Source organism: Cricetulus griseus, unplaced genomic scaffold (assembly GCF_003668045.3).
Source record: "Cricetulus griseus strain 17A/GY unplaced genomic scaffold, alternate assembly CriGri-PICRH-1.0 unplaced_scaffold_1, whole genome shotgun sequence".
NCBI classification, from domain to species: domain Eukaryota; kingdom Metazoa; phylum Chordata; class Mammalia; order Rodentia; family Cricetidae; genus Cricetulus; species Cricetulus griseus.
In genome coordinates, this window is record NW_023276808.1 from 7,415,073 (window position 1) to 7,432,747 (window position 17,675).

At 37.8% G+C, this 17,675-nt stretch overlaps 2 protein-coding genes across 3 annotated transcripts in view; one reads left to right on the top strand and one right to left on the bottom strand.

The window, feature by feature from the left end:
- LOC113838983 (zinc finger protein 431-like) overlaps positions 1–17,675 on the bottom strand; it is a 662,051-nt gene that overhangs the window by 145,908 nt on the left and 498,468 nt on the right. The window lies entirely within an intron of this gene.
- The window catches only part of LOC113837906 (zinc finger protein 431-like), a 32,996-nt gene continuing 17,228 nt past the window's right edge, over positions 1,908–17,675 (top strand). Inside the window, exons 1-3 of one of the 2 annotated variants that reach the window (XM_035453640.1) lie at positions 1,908–2,033; positions 2,243–2,303; positions 3,361–4,557. In XM_035453640.1, the coding sequence (XP_035309531.1) occupies positions 1,913–2,033; positions 2,243–2,303; positions 3,361–4,557 (1,379 nt within the window). In that variant the 5' untranslated portion in view covers positions 1,908–1,912. Of the gene's footprint in view, positions 2,034–2,242; positions 2,304–3,360; positions 4,562–17,675 lie in introns of those variants that run through there. The other variant, XM_027433729.2, reaches the window with a different exon arrangement.

Here is a 17,675-nt window from a genome sequence, read left to right on the forward strand (position 1 = left end):
GAGTGAGTATTGGAAATACACATATCACAAAATATTTCCAGTGAAAAATTATAGAAGCATCCAATAGGATGGGCTCCTCGATTAATATTTTACTGTAGTAGTAGCATGACATCATGACTCCTAATTTCATGTATCTAGGGTCATAGGTAATACTGTAGCCATTATTGTTAAGACCATTATTGTTTGAAAAACAGGAAACTTAGAAGTCATTACTTTGTTGCAATTGAAACAGGAATAGAGATTTTTCTCAGAGATAACCTCAATTATCCTTATGTATGAAAAGCTAAACTAATATTAGCCATTGATTTTTGCACTCAAAACCTATGAATGGAAACATAAATACAATACATTTTAACAGCGAAACTTAAATTTGTATCAATATACAAAAATTTGTATCACTACACAAAGACTTTTTAAGCAAGAGTACAAACATACCTACAGCGTGTTGTAAGAGAAATTAACATAAATTTCTATTAATATACAAAACATTTGAAAATACTAATTGTTTTTAAGTTACATTAGATTCAATAATTTACCTTTTTATTTTATAATTCCTATATTTTCCTAAATAAAAGTTATCCATAACCCATCAAATAATCAAAAGACTCCCACCCACAAAAATTTGGGAATTCGGGAGTCATGTTCTCCAGATGTTTCCTGCTGAGGGCCTCCTTAAGGGGTCATTGAGAAAATTTGAGATTAAGTTTAATTCCTGCGATGAGCAACAGTAACTTTGGTTGATAAATATGGCCTGTCAACTTCAAGTGGTCTTACTTGCTATAACAATATCTATGTCAAACTGGAGTAAATACATAGCCTCTTGTTTTCTGTGGAAACAAAAGCAGAATTGCTCCTCCAAATCAGTTTTGATTTGACAAATGTATTTTAATGTTTTAAAGTTAAGGCGTTCATAAAGTATATAGACTCCTTTATTTCAACAATCCCTCTTTCAATTCCATTTACATCTGGAGCTAGTTAACTGTTTGTCTTTTTGCCTTTTTACTGCCAAAGCAACCTTTAGATTGCTAAGCCACACATGGATCTTCATCATGCTCTCCCAGATGTCAATGCCCTCTTAGGATTTCATAGGAGCAAAGTCTAAAACTCACAGCATAGTCATATACAGATGGAGAAGAACAACACACAACCTTCCTAGAGCTCTAACATTCGAATGATTGTGCTCTGGCAATCATTGTGACTGAGGTTATCCTTGCTACTTAGTGTACTGGCTGGTCAAAGGTAAACAGTAGGGAGAAATTCATTAAGGAAATATTTTTCAGCATTCTCAGGCCTTACATTAAAATATAGCATATTGGGTAAAATTTACTTAAATGTTTAATCCTTTAGCTCTTTAGCTTTATACCTTTTGGGGAAGGAACCTCCCAGGTCCCAAATTGATACACAGTTGCATGTTATACAATACATGTCCTTTACTTGGCTCATTTTTAGCCAATTTATCTCTAGTTAAATGACCCAATCTACCTTTCGCCTCTTGATTTTTACCTTTCTCCATTTATGTATATCTTACTTTCTTTCCTACTTCATGACATGTTGTGTGGCTGGGTAGCTGGCCCTGTACTCTTCTTTTTCTTGAGCCTTCCTCCTTGCTTTCAGATTTATCTTTCTGTACACTTTGTTCCTGATACCACAGCCTATCCTTTCTCCTGACTCACTATTGGATAAACACTTCTTCATCAGAATATCCACTGTTGTACTCAGGCAAAGAAGAACAGTTTCATAAAATTAAACTAATACATCAGAAAAACATCAACACATAGTTACTTCATTAAGCAAATTTTCTATAGCATAAAAGTAACACATTTTAAAATAAGATTCTACAGAAACACACATTTACATTACGGTCAGTATTTTGCTTTAAGTTGCATACATGTATGTGATATTTCAGAATGCCATGAAGTATAAAGATGTGCATATTGACTTCACTTGGGAAGAGTGGACTTTGCTGGATAATTCTCAGAAGAATCTCTACAAAGATGTGATGCTGGAGACCTATGAGAACCTCAATGATATAGGTAAGAGTATGTTTTCCTTCCCATTTTAAAATAATAGGTCAACTATTCCTTGGTTATTGGTGTTCTTTTTAATTTGATTGAGGAAGAAAAAGAATGTAATAAATAAATCAAAGTTATAAAGCTCACTGAGGACAGTAACATATTTTTTGCACATTTGCATATATTATTTCTCAATAATACTCTATACATTTTCTTGCCCTATATTTTAGGATACTCTTGGGAAGACAATATTATTGAAGAACATTGTGCAAGTTCAAAAAGACATGACAGGTAATTTTCATTTACTAGCTCACAGAAATTTGTCTCTGAAGAAATTGTAATATGTCCTGAAGTTTGAAACAGAAACAGCAGTGTATTTCAGCACAGCTTAATTTGCATTGATGATTATTAAATTCTCACAAGAACATAGAACTCAATTTCAGGTAGTTTAACTGCATTTGCAAGGAAATATTTTAAGAAAGAAGACAAGGAAATAATGCATTGAGAGAAACTGCCACTTAAATCATTACACCACGAGAGCTATGCTGTAGTACCGTAAATCCACTTATTTCACACTACCTGTATTACTAAAGATATAGACAAGATTGAATTGATAGTGATGTCTCCAAAACTTCCATTAAGCAAATACTCCATAGAAAACTTGGTTTTACTCATGTACTTGCTGTGACAGGAGCAATTATTGTCAAGAGTCAAGGGGCAGTTATTGTAGGGAACATGTAATCACTGAATTAAATGAGGAAGCCTCTTCTTTGTAATCTTTACATTATTAAGATCATGATACAAGCCATTTCAGCAAACAGATGTGTATAACATGATATACCTCTCTTGCAGGATATTTAAAAGTCATGTAGTAGTGCCCAGTTTGAGCACACTTGCTAAATTTGATTCAAGTGTACCAGTAATTTGTTTTCCATCTTCATTGATAATACACCAAGCTCACTCTGTAGAAAAGCCCTATGACTTCTGTTTGTTGTAGTTCATTAGCAAATGTATTATGACTCACAGAGAAGGAAAAGTTAATAATACAAAAAGGATGATAATCTTCTGAATATTTCTAGTTCTCCTCATTAAGTGAATAGTCACCTATAGAAAAAGGTTCTGAAAATGAGAGCAATGTAATAAAGGATTATATATTCACAGCTATTTTCAAAGATACATGCAACCCTTAAAGAAGGGGAAAAGATTAATATAAGCAGAGTAATAAAAGTATAATATCTGATTCTTCTTTACAACTGAAATAAATTGTAATATTAATTTATACAGGTAACAAGATTCAACATTGTAGTGAATATGGTAAAGCATTTACATATGACGCTTTTCCTGGCAGGCATGAAAGAAGGCAAACAGGAGAGAATTCTTCTGTATACACAAAATGTGATGAAGCCTTAGAAAATAACAATTCTCTCCAAAGTCATGAAAGAAAACATACTGGAGAGAAATCATATGAATGTAACCAATGTGGTAAAGCCTTTACATATCACAGTTATCTTCTTATTCATCAAAGAAGACATAGAGGGGAGAAAACCTACGAATGTAATCAATATGGTAAAGCCTTTTCTCATCACAGTACTCTACAAATATATAAAAACATACATACTGGAGAGAAACCGTATGAATGTAGTCAGTGTGGTAAAGCCTTTTCTCATCACAGTACTCTTCAAATACATAAAAGGAAACATACTGGAGAGAAACCCTATGAATGTCATCAGTGTGGTAAAGCCTTTTCTCATCACAGTACTCTTCAAAAACATAAAAGGACACATACTGGAGAGAAACCCTATGAATGTAATCAGTGTGGAAAAGCCTTTGCTCAGCACAGTACTCTTCAAAAGCATAAAAAGACACATTCTGGAGAGAAACCCTATGAATGTAATCAGTGTGGGAAAGCCTTTTCTCATCACAGTACTCTTCAAATGCATAAAAGGACACATACAGGAGAGAAACCCTATGAATGTAATCAGTGTGGGAAAGCCTTTTCTCATCACAGTACTCTTCAAAACCATAAAAGGACACATACTGGAGAGAAACCCTATGAATGTAATCAGTGTGGTAAAGCCTTTTCTCAGGACAGTACTCTTCAAAAGCATAAAATGACACATACGGGAGAGAAACCCTATGAATGTAATCATTGTGGTAAAGCCTTTTCTCAGCACAGTAGTCTTCAAAAGCATAAAATGACACATACGGGAGAGAAACCCTATGAATGTAATCAGTGTGGTAAAGCCTTTGCTCGGTCCAGTACTCTTCAAAGTCATAAAAGATCACATACTGGAGAGAAACCCTATGAATGTAATCAGTGTGGGAAAGCCTTTGCTCAGCACAGTCATCTTCAAACGCATAAAAGGACACATACTGGAGAGAAACCCTATGAATGTAATCAGTGTGGGAAAGCCTTTGCTCAGCACAGTCATCTTCAAAGGCATAAAAGGACACATACTGGAGAGAAACCTTATGAATGTAATCAGTGTGGTAAAGCTTTTACTCGGCACAGTAGTCTTCAAATACATGAAAGGACACATAATGGGTAGATACCATAGGAAAGTAACCAGTAGATTGAATCTTTTTCACAGGACAGTAATTGACTGCATCAGAAATTAACTTATACTTGGTGATTATGGAAATTTCCAAGGCCAAATCTCAAAAAAATGAGGGAAATGTACTACAGATATGATCAGGATGGAATCTGACAATAAATGTCTTTAAAAGATGGTTGGCTAACCAAAACCACAGAGTGAGTTTATCTCCCATATGATAATAGGCATCATTGGGAGCTCACAAGTCCACATGTGAGATTTACCCCTGCTTGATTTTATAACTCCTGTTAGGAGAAATTAGGAACTTTCAGGCTTGAAGTCTGACTTGTCTGAATGGGCTCATATTCTGCTCCCCGATACCTGCCAACATTCAGTTTGGAGCTCCGAATGTTGGTTACTTGTTGGGAGCCACACAGCTTGGCATGAACCTTCAAGCCAATACTTTGCAGGCCACATGGTTATAGAACTGTCTTTTGATTATAAATGGCTTCCAGAAGAACGAGCACCCAGAAGAAACAACATGACCCAGACTTCAATCATTTATTCCAACCACAGGCTCACTATCTGTGCAACCCTCCCACGTCCCACCACTTACCTAAGCAACCTTCCCTGGTTTTACTACTTACCTAGGTAACCCTGCCTCTCCCCACTACCCATGAAAATTTCACCCTGCCAACATCCTCTTTCTATGGTTTTCTAACATCCTGCTTAAACTAACACCTGGCTCTTGACCTCTTCTCCCCCTCCCCCTTTTATCCCATACTACTGCCTATAAGCAAGTCTGGAAAAAATAAAATTTGCCACTTGATCATAATCCTGTCTTGTAGGCATTCTCTGTTGTCACTTGTCCCCATTCCCCTCCCTGGATATCATGTCCTAACTTGCTGTTCCACAGGTTGGGACTAGAGATGACATACAAATTGTGGTGAGACCCTGAGATTGAAATCACTCTGTGTGTTAGTCTATATGGTATTAACAAAGAGGTGTGGAGAATGGAAGAATTTTTAGGGAGGTAGCTTAGGTTTTCATTGCTCGAGCACCAAATACCATAGATGTTCTTTGGTTTTAACTGAGGACAAACTGGCATATACTGCATTTTGTTTCCACTCAGCTGTGATGGGTCAGCCCCCTTCACTCTTCGACTCTTCAATTTTTGGCAACTCGTGTTGTTTTCAATGACAATACCCTTTAGTCCCTACAGGGACTGTAATGCTCCTCAGTCCATACCAGCAATCCCTGGTACATGCCTGATACATAGGAATAAAGTTATTCTAAGTGACATTTATATCAATCTGTTTGAGTAATATCTAGTGAAAGAGTAGACAACATGAAATTCCAAATTATCTGCAAATTTCATTGTGGGAAAGGACTGATTCCTCCAGATAAGAATCTCTCTACTGAAGCAATATTTATGACTTCTCTGTACATCTTGCTGGAGAGACAGGAACCGAGGTTTTGGGGAGGCTTTTAGAGATGAGAAAAAAATTTAATGTATGGCTTAGTTATACTACTTAGCTGTGCATATAACTTTCCTTCTATCCAAACCTGTTTGCACCCAAGGATTATCAATTACCTTATTTCTACATCAGTGTTCCAAATAGTAACAGGCAGGAATCATCTCCCTATTTTCTATCCAAAACTGCATTTTCGAATTTGATACCATAGCACACAACCAACAGAAATGGACACAGTAGACTTTATTCATATATTTGTGCATACTTTATTCACACCTAGTTAAAAGATTTAACAAGGGAATAAGATGGGAAGGAATGGGAAAAGTGATACAATATATTTAAAATGTATAAAAAAAGTGTTATGTAAAATTTGGCCAGAGAATGAGCTTAGCAATTAAGAACACCAGGATTTGTTGCATCTTACACAGGTTATATTGCTAGAAACCATGGTTGCTACCCATCTTTGTAAGTTCAGTTACAAGGCATCTGATACCCTCTTCTCTATGCTGCAAGTACTGCACATGTGCAAATGTGGGTAAATGAACATATACATGAAATAAATCTTAAAAATGAAATTCTGTACAGTAATGTCATATCCTTGAGACAAACAGTGTCATGACTAGTTAAAACAAATTCTTTCTGGTCCTTCATGGAGCAGATGTGGCCTTCCTCTGAGGGAACTTCCTCAGAGAAAAGAAAGCTTTATTCTGATGATAGAACAGCTCACAATAGCTATTCATTTAAGAACATCATTCACAGTGGGCATAGGTATGTTTCCTATTTTTTATTTGTGTTTTATGGGTGAGGATTATAGTACTGTCATGTCGTAAATGTATCTTTTACAGCATTCATTATACTCTATCTCTTAACTTACGTATTATGATACATTTATATTTAGAACATAATGTATAATCTACACGATAGATTTGCTATGTAAATCTCTATAACCCAAATGTTTAGACTTCCATTCTCCTATACCTATTTAAATTTTCCAAAGCGTAACCTCAGTCCAAAGCTAAAGGAGACTTAAGGATGACAGTTGTTAGTATTCAGCCATCTCTACTGGAATTTCCTTGGGATTCTGATATGATATGCCCTCAGCTGCAGCCACTAAGAGTGCCACCTGTGTATACTCACTATGTTCCCTTTTAAAAGGGCCCTGTCAAACTCCAATCCCCCTCTCTCTCTTGGTCTCCCTCTCTGTGAATGTTCCTCTCCCTGTCAGTATGTATGTCTGTCTCTGCCCCTCTTTCCTCTCTCCTACTGTTCCTGTACATGAAGACTGATCTCCACCTCCTTTTTAATGATCCCTTTCCCTAATAAATAAACCCCTCTGCTTGAATCTTGGCACATGGCATCTTTCTTTCAAGTACTGCTTTTATTAACTTACAACAGCTTATGTGGAATGCAAAATCTTTGTCATACTCCACTTTTAACATTAACCACCACTAGATGCAAGGTGTTAATAAAAACATTTGTATTTATTAAACATTTAATGGTTTAGAATGATTGATCCCTTAAAAGCAATATTAATTCTAGAAGAGCAGGACCTACAGCCTTGTAGAAAATGTTTCTAAGACAAACTTTCTTATGTTGTATCAGGTAGCCTTCATCCCACTTCATTGAGCCACCGTCCCCCCCAGGACAATGCCCTTGTCCTTGTGATTAAGCCAAAAACATATTTCTGTAAAAACTCAACCACCAGTGAGTTTTCCAATTACAATTTTGAGTCATGTAGTCAGCTGTCTGTTTCAATAACAGGAAGAGGATTTGTGTGTGGAGCATGACTTCTACCTGCAGAGCAGAATAGGAGGAATAGTTTATTGTATATGTTTTAGAGCGAAACAGGGTAGACAAACAACTGCTTGGGTGGCCATTATGAAATAGAAACTGATTGTGACAGAATAACTGATTTTGTAATTTCCCAGAATGTATTGATCCATGTAATGTGAGTGAATGTGGACCAGATTTGGGTATATAATTTGGGAAGGTTGGCTTCAGCAAGTGAAAATTGATTTATCAACAAGGAAGCTCTTCTATGTAGATATATCTAATATTGCTTTTCATGGTTATATCCATAAGCCTTAGCTGTGGATAAGATCTTAGCAGCTAACCTTGCACATAGTGGCATGGGTAAACAATATATTATTCATTCCATTTCCTCTATCAAGGAATTGTTTTCTCCCTTTTTTTTCTTCTGGACTCTTGAGACAGGTTTTCTCTATAGCTTTTCCAGGCTGTCCTGAAACTCATGCAGTGGACCTTGTTGGCCTCAAACGCACAGAGATCCACCTACCTCTCACTCCTGAGTGCTAGGATTAAAGTCATGCACCAGGAACACCTGTCTGTCTTCTTCGTTTTATAAAGAAAGACTTTCAGTGTCCTACTCCTCTTTATAAAAATATTTTATTTATTTATTATTTTTACAAAATTCTGCTTCCATGTATATCTGCATACCAGAAGAGGGCGACAGATCTCATAAGGGATGGTTGTGAGCCACCATGTGGTTGCTGGAAATTGAACTCAGGACCTCTGGAAGAACAGCCAGTGCTCTTAACCTCTGAACCATGTCTCCACCCCCTGTTTTCTTCTTCTTAAAGAATGCATAGCCTTGTGGTTTTTAAATTATATTTATCTTTTTAAAAACAATTATTTGTTTCACTTTAATAATTTTATTTTCATTAAATGTATCACTGCCTTTATCTCTCATTTGTTTCTATTTCCTATTGATTCCATGTCATTAAGAATATATTTCCTGCCATCCAGGACTGGAAGAGATTGTAATAAGATACAAATTTTCCAGTCTACAGCCCTGTCAGCTCTGACGTTTGAAGTACAGCGCTTTGAAAGCTTGTGTTGCCTTAGTCATCTGATCCCTGCTCATGTAGTAGGGGAGTTGCTATTGTCTAAATGCCCATCTGGGTAATGCTAGCTCTTTTGGTACTCTGGGCAAGCCTAGCAATCAGGAGCACCAGTGGGAGGTAGATTTTGTTTTTTTTTCCTAGAGTTCTCCTATAATGGAACTATAAGTAGCCATGTGGGTTACCATAATCCATCCATGGTGAGTGCATGTTAGCTGAACTGTTAGACATTGAATGTATTATGAGCCTCGTTCTCTGTGTCCTTGTGTTCACCTGGCCAGTGACCTGTTATGATAGATCCTTCTGACAAAAGCCACCGAGCCCCAGCACTACGTGTGCCCTCTATGCCAGTCACCCACCTGAGTTAGGGCCCCAATTAATACACAGAGAGACTTGTATTAGGTACTATGCTGCTTGGCCAATGACTAGGGTTTTCCTCTGTTAGCTCAGTCTCAATTATCATAAATCTATATATTTTATAAGACTTATCTCATAGAGGATGCCTGCCACTGGCACCCTCTCTTGCTGGTGGCTCACATGGTGCCGAGGGGAAAAGGGACACTTCCTGTTTCTCTTTGCTTAAATATGAGCCTCTTTGCTATGTCACTTCCTGCTTGGATCACCACTTTTCTACTACATTTCCCAGAATCCTCTTTGACTCTTAATCCTGTCTAACTTGCAGTTTCATTGACCAAACAGAACTTTATTCAACAATGAATAAAATAAACATATACAGAACTATTTCCCCATCAGCGACCCTTCTCCTGTAAGCCTCTCTTGAGTGTTCATTCACTGGGGACAGGGATGTTTTTAGCCTGGATATGGGAGATGTGGCATTTTAAACATCATTGTCATGTGTAAAAACACACAGATTCCTTTAGTGTTACTTAGGAAAACATTAAAAAATTGAAGGCCTGATTTGCAGAAATCCTCAAATTTGCATTACACATTCAGTTTTGTGTGATCAGTTCTATAGATAGTTTAGAATTGGTAGATTTGAGGAAATGAGGTTCATCCTTCTTGATTAGAATGCTATAAATTTCCTCTAGCACCAGCCACATTGTCTTAATTCAGAGAAATATTTTTGGTGAACAAATCGAATTTCTAAACTGCAGAGGTTCCTTGGCTGTTTATGGTGTTAGGAACCTAGTTTGTATCCACGGGAAGGATTTTCTGCTTGGTCCTCCTTGGTGTTCTTTAGAGACTGTATTGCTTGCGGTTCCTTGAAACTGCTTGGTCTCTGAACCCGATAAACATTTCTAAAAGTAGGAGATAGGGAACTCAAGGGTGTGGGTACAGTTTGAGGTTGTTTAACAGGTTAAAAGGAGTTTACTAGGGGGTAGGCAGGGTATGCCTTTGTATCCTGAAGAACACTCTGGCCTCCAATACAGATTCTGAGGTCTGGGAGAACAAATGTAGAGTTCCAGGTAGTGAGTTCATTCTGTGGATGCTGAGCAGGATTAAAGCAGTGTTACTGGGTGGTGGGCATTGTCAGTATTTGGGTCCTGGGGACTTGTTTGCCCTCCAATACAGATGCTGCTTGGTGGGAGAACTAGTAGAGAGTCCAGGGTGTTGAGTGCATCTTGATATTGCTGGGCATTATTTAAGGAGTGTTATTGTGTGGTCTGCAGCAACTTGTGTGGGCTTTTAGTTCAAGCCTACCCTGTGGTAAAGTGCAGGTATTCTTCCAAAGTTTTATAACAGTGATGGAACCAGGGGTAATGTGTGGAGGAATGTTGTGTTACATGCAGTGTGTGATATTTGGGCAACATTAAAGGGGATTTTTTGTGGTGGGCAATGTCCTGCCTTCAAAACCAGCATCTAGTTGGCAACTTAAGATCCATACACCTTATAATACCACTCATTAGCATAGGCAGGTACCTGGGAAAACCTTAAACTTTAGTAAAAATATAGAATATATGTATTAGCGAATAATCCTTCTAGTGTGAAGATTCCTCATGATGCCAGTAGGGAATCCCTCCTTCTGTGAAACTCCATAGCTAAAACTTACAAATACCAACATTAAATCATTTTTATTTAAAATTCCATTTTCAAGGATCCATCACTTAACATCTATGATTCACAGTAGCTCAGATGGTGTTGAGTAAGCTGACTAAGCTCTTTTTGCAATCCTAAGAAGCCTTAAATTTAGTTACTATTACTCCACATTTGTTAGGTATTTTTTAAATACCCCAAATTATCCCCCACTTCTGTGAATCACACAGTACGTGTACCCTAATGACCTAAGTCTCTGCAAACTCTGTTATATAGCTCTCATTGGCCAAATCGCTTTGAATTCTAATTATTCAAGAAGCTGTAAACATAGCTCTTCTGGCCTAACACATACTTTTATGGTTGATAGTACTACATGAAGCATAACCCCAGCATTCAGAAGCTGAGAAGAATATTGCCATGAATCAGTGGCATCCCTGGTCTAGATAGCAAAATAACAGCCAGAAAATCACATTTGATGTCACATATTATGTTCTATTTTCTTCTCTGTTGCTCTGATTAAATTCTTTAATCAAAAGCAATTCAGGTAGTGAACATGTTTATTTGGCTGATGCCCCTATATCACTGACCATTCTTGTAGGAACTTAGGCTAGATACTCAAGCTAATACAGGTAAAACATGAGGATACATTGCTTCCTAGCTATACCTCTTGCTTTCTCACTGTCCAATGCTAAGCTTATCCTCTCATCCATCCGAGGCCTACTTGTTTAGAGATATGGCCAACTCAAAGGAAGAGATTTCTAACATCAATCTTAATCAACACAACCTCTCTCAGATACAACAGTCAGATATTCTGATCTAGGTACAACCTCAATTGATGTTTCCTCACATGTCTCTAGGCTATGTCAGGTTGACAGCTTGGGGGAATTAGGAAAAAGGCCATGTATTAGAACACAATAAAGTGCCTATGTGGGAGGGACTTGGAGGCAGAAAAGATATGCTGAGAATAATGTACATGTAATACATATTATCTCTCAGAAAGTTGAAACAGTCTTTATGTACATGGGATCCAGAGACTTAGATTTGTTTTAAAGAATGCCAAGTACTACACACATGATGTCTCCCAGACATGCATCTTAAACCTGAAAAAACACAATAATGTTAGGAAGTTCCACATTATTTTATCCAGTTCATCTTCTTTGCTTGAACAACTGTAACTAGAATAATTTAATTGTAAGTTCAGTTCCTTTCATTATAATTTCAACTTCGTGTGTGTGTGTGTTTGTGTGTGTGTGTGTGTGTGTGTGTGTGTGTGTTGAGACACAGCTTCTCTGAGGCTTTTGAGGCTGTCCTGAAACAAGGTCTTGTACTCTAGGCTGGTCTCGAACTCACAGCGATCCGCCTGACTCTGCCTTACTTCTTTTTTTTTTGTAGGGTCATTTATAAATTATGCATGCAGTGTTCTGCCTCAATTTATACCTTCAGGCCACTAGAGGGCACCAGATCTCATTGTAGATGGTTGTGAGCCATCATGTGCTTGCTGGGAATTGAACAAAGGAACTTTGGAAGAGCAGTCAGAGATCTTAAAATCTGAGACATCTCACCACCTCATATGTTCGTTTCCTTACACAACTTTCCTTACACAACTTGCCTGGTGGACCCAAGAAATGGCCAGTCAGAACATATATTGATTGTCTAAAATTAATTAACTCACTACTCAATTTTATAGACAACTACTCTCACAACAGAAAATAATTTGCCTCTTTCTTGCCCATGTCTTTCTCTGTGTGGCTAAACCTGGTTTACATTTGGTCAGTGAACTCAATTCTAACACAAGTCCCTCTTCATTTGTAAATGCATCGTAAAATCTGGAGAAGTTGGAGGATACTCATTCACTGGCCTATTTTTTCCTTCCTTCAGACCAGTCAAGGGCCAGCTAAAGAAGGAGTGACAGGATTGTCTTTCCAGCAATGAGTAGCAGAGACATGATTAAGTGTTTAAAGAAATTCCAAATTGTATAGTCAACACAAGCCTGAGCTATAGGAGACAATGACTAAACTGGTGATTCTCAGCCTTCCTAAGGTTATGGCACTTTAATACAGTGATGTGATGACTCCATACTCTAAAATCATTTTCACCACTATGTTATAACTATATTTTTGTTCTTTTATGAATTTTAATAAAAATATTTGTGTGTTTTGATAATCTGAGGTCAGTCATGTGATACAGTCTCACAGTTGATTCCCTCAAAGAAACCTAGACATGCAAAGCTGAGAATCACTGCTCTACACTGATAAAAATAAATAAACAGCAAATGAGAAAAAAAGTGAGTGAAATTCTTAAACCAAGGAACATTAAAAACAGAAAGAAAAAGCAGTAATGCATTTAAAGAAAATGAATTTTAAAATGATACCAATAATTGATGTTTTAGATTGAAAAAATATGTGGAAGAACACTTAGCTATAGTGACTTTGAAGTGGAGAAGGCACTTTCCTGATAGAGAGAATGCCAGGAACGAGACACTGTGTGAATTTGTCGTGTGTAAAATATTAGACAGTGAGTATTTTTTCCCAAATATATGGGCTGACTTAACTGTGAGATTTCTAATTGGAAAATGAATCCTTAGTAGTTTAAGCAATCCTCCATAAAATATATACATATATTCTCTGTCTTTTTTCATTTACATGGAAGGAATTAATGCATTCAGGGAAATTGTAGATAGAGAAAGTCATTAACCTTGCCCCTTCAGTTCTTCTTCTTAATTTAGACCCATGCATCTCATAGCCTTCAACTTCAGACTGTGATCTTGGTGCCATCTCATTCGTTTCTCACTGAAGTATACACAGTGCACTGTTTCCTCCTCTGGTCAGAAGGGAAAAACATACTTCAAACATAATTCCTTTCCCTGTTCTGCAATGGACAATCCACTATGTTACTCAAACTAGTAATTTTAAGACTCAGTGGTGCTGCAGGTTTTTAATCCAATGTTTAGGGTGGTTTGTCAGGATAAAAAGAACAATGCCCTGTGGGTCTACAGACAGGGTTCAAGTTCTCTAAATCTATAGGAGTCCTCCTCACAAAACTTCTTTGCCAAAGACTGGAGATGCAGCATTTCTAGACACAGTATACCTTTATGGCACACCAGGACTTAATGTTGGTTGGGACCCTGCAATGGTTCCTTGAGTAGCATTTAGAGGACTTCTTTTCTAATGGCGGGATAGAAATTTCTGCTGTTTTTAAATTGGGGTTGTCTCCTTTGTATCTGGAATATAGCTGGTTAAACCCCAGGAAGAAACAATTATATCTAATCATACTGTACTCTAACAGTAATGGATAGCATTCTAATTGTCTCTGGAGTAATTGGGGTGCAGTCCTCCATTACCTAAATTCTATTTTGTGACTTAATGTCTCCTAAGAACAGGTAAATCAGTATAGTATCAATTCTACTGCCATCAAGTCTACACTTCCATGTCACAGTTTATAATGGGATGCTCCTCTACACAGGAAATATTGTTTACAATCTCCACAATATTAAATCCAAGTGCATTCAAAACATAAAAATTAAACATTCGAAGTGCAGAACTTCTGTAAGATACTAAATGGACCAAGGGCACTCGGAGTTTGAAAAATCTGTGTTTAGTAGCAATATCACAAGTACTAAGGGCCCCTGCATTTGACAGTGATGTCAACAAGGATATTTCAAATCACAGTCCCAATCCTAATATTCTGCACTGGTGCAGCCAGCCAAGTGAACATACTTGAATTCTGCCAGGTGACCCAAAGAATTGCAAAGAACATGCAGGACTCTTTGTATCACATGGAAATAAACTGGAGTATACAGGACCATTTGGACTATGCAGTATAATGAAAGACCAGGCATGAATATGACAAACTCTGCATCTGGCCCCTTGATCCCACCCTGCTATGGGAGGACCCTCCACACTGGATCTCATGGCTCTATTGAGAACTTCTCCCAATCTGGGGATAGTAGCACCAATATCACCATGTTGTGGCTTTCCAGTTCCTCTGTTCTCAGCTCCCTTCAACAGCACTCACAGCATAGCACACAAGACCACCAGAACTGATTTCTGCAAATAGAAGCCTGGAGATGTTTGGAGGAAGGCACCAGCACTTCTGTTTGACACATAACCCTGGGGGGCATGATTGCCTACTGAGGCCACAGTGACAAGAGCTTCTCCCATAAGACACTCAAAAATGGTTCTGTGTCTTTCCTTCCACCTCAGACAAAGAACTTTCCTACAACAGCAGAGCTAAGCAAATCAATAGCACTTGCCAAAGTCTCTAAGTCCCTGTTATCTTCCTGATCTGCAGTGGAGTGAATTTCTCTCCTACAGGATAGAGTAGACAAAATATTAACAGCTAAAGAGAATTCAAGAAATGTGGATTCACACTGAGGTCAGGTGAACTGTACTTATTTTATCTAGTTGCAATAGGGACTTCAAATACCAGGAAAGAAAATCAGGAACTAGATCAAAAACAAGATAATAGGACTTTCTCCCATCAGAATTCTAGCTGTTGCCTCTATTGATTTTGGAGTTAAATTCCTGAAATTCAGAACAAACTGTTGAAAAATGAATGGTAATACAAATGTCCACATGGACAGTTGAATACTTAGAGAGCAATGGAGCAGGGTAAAATCTGTTTAGAAACACTATTGTAAGCCAGCACAACTTCCACACTATGGATTAGGAAAAACAAAAATAAAAACCACAATTGTGTTATTCATGGTTCTCAACAGGATTTGTAGAATGAATCAGAAAACATCTGTGGATGTGGATGTCTCCAGAGCAAGTACCAGGATAGGCTTCAAAGCTACACAGAGAAACCCTGTCTTGAAAAACAAAAAAAAGAGAAAGAAAACAGAAAAAGAAAAGGAAAAGTGATTTTATATCTGATTCCATGGCCGGTGGCACGTAACATGCAAACAGCCAAATCTACCTGCACAGTACCATGTACACTTGAGATATCTCTGCACATCAGAAACTCCTTTTCTCCCCTGGAACTAACCTTCACTGAATCACTTCATTGTGCTTTTTTGCAATGCTAAATTACAGGCATTCTAATCTTGTGTTCTAATTCATGAAAGACAATCCACATAACCATTTTCCTACATGTTCCTAAAGTATTTGCAACTTTTTAAATAAAAACATGAAAATGGAATGCAGTATTCAGAACTTCTTGAAAACAAACTTTCAGTTTTATAATTTGTTTTCCTGCTCTAACCAAAAGCAAGGCCCATATGTGAACACTGGACAGTTATACTGCAAGAATTATATTGTCCCAGGCCAGGGTTGAAATCTCCCATTACCCAGTAAATCCATCCTGAGAAAAACAGAGGAAAAAGGTCATTGCCCAGGTCAACACATGTATCAACAGAACTGCACTCTGTCTCATGTTCTATTCAAGTCCCAACAGAGTTGAAAGCTCACTGGGTGTTGGTGGCACATGCCTTTAATAACACACTTGGTAGGCAGAGGAAGTAAGATCTTTGTGAGTCCATACCAGACTTGTCTACAAGGTGAGTCCCAGTACAACCACAAATCTTACACAGGGAAACCCTCTCTTGAAATACAAGCAGTCAATAACTAACTAAATAAATAAATGATAGCTCAACAGATCTCTGAACACTGTATAATCACCATAGTATAGCTTGTGGTGTTTCTGACAACTCATTTCAGCAAAGGCAGAAGAGAACCACAGAAAGAACCCATAAAATACCTTCCACTAGCTATCATGACTGCAAACCTCATCCCAGAACCCCACATTGGCTACGGCTCATATTAGCAGCTTCCCTATTGGGTGATCAGAGATCAAATGACTTAGACAGCACATTCCCTCCAGCTCTGATCTTATAGCACAGTAGACATAGCCCTAGTCTAGAAATTTTGTGTTTGACCAGACATTCCTCCTCTCTAGTAGAGCACATCTTGTTCCTCATGCAAAGCACAGGGTCTTCGTGTTCATTACCCATTGCACACTCAATGTCCATTGCAGCAAACACATTGCATCAGAGCTGGGAAATCCTGAAACCAAACACAGGTCACCTTCACACAGCAGCTGACTGGTGTTAACGTGAAACTGAGTTAATGAAAAACAGGCCACAAATTAGAAAACAATGTAGTTTTGGTAGGGCTTGGAGGCAGAAAAGACAATGTGAATATGATGCATTTATAATCTCAAAAATTATTTTGAAAAGTTGAAACAGGGTTTATTGCCAAGTGCTCCAGAGACTAGAGTCTTATATTAGAGCACAATAAATGTTTCTGATACCTTTTCTCTAAAGATGAACACCATAAAACAAAATGCCATTGCTTAGAAGTGGATACTAGCAGTTAAGGAAAATACAATCACACAGCACAGACATTCCTAAAATAATTTCTTTTTTATTTATTTATTTTTTGGTTTAGTGATACAGGGTTTCTCTGTGTAGCTTTGGAGCCTATCCTGGCACTCACTTTGGAGAGCAGGCTGGCCTCGAACTCACAGAGATCTGCCTGCCTCTGCTTCCTGAATGCAGGGATTAAAGGCATGTGGCACCAACACCTGGCTAATAATTTCTTAATTACATAATTGACCTTAAAGAACAGGTCATTCTCATCGACTGGGTCCTGAGTTGAAGGTCATAGGGGATATGAAAGATAGGACAAGTAGAAGGTAGAAAAGATAAATGCTAGGTTGGGGTGGTATTGCAGAGGTTATGTTCCAAACTAAATAAGCTTCTGCAATGGAATAGTATCTTGTACAGTGCTTAAATGGGGTGGGAGGAAAGAAGGAAAGGGGAGAATTATATCAAGTCATCAAAAACCATCATATAATTGG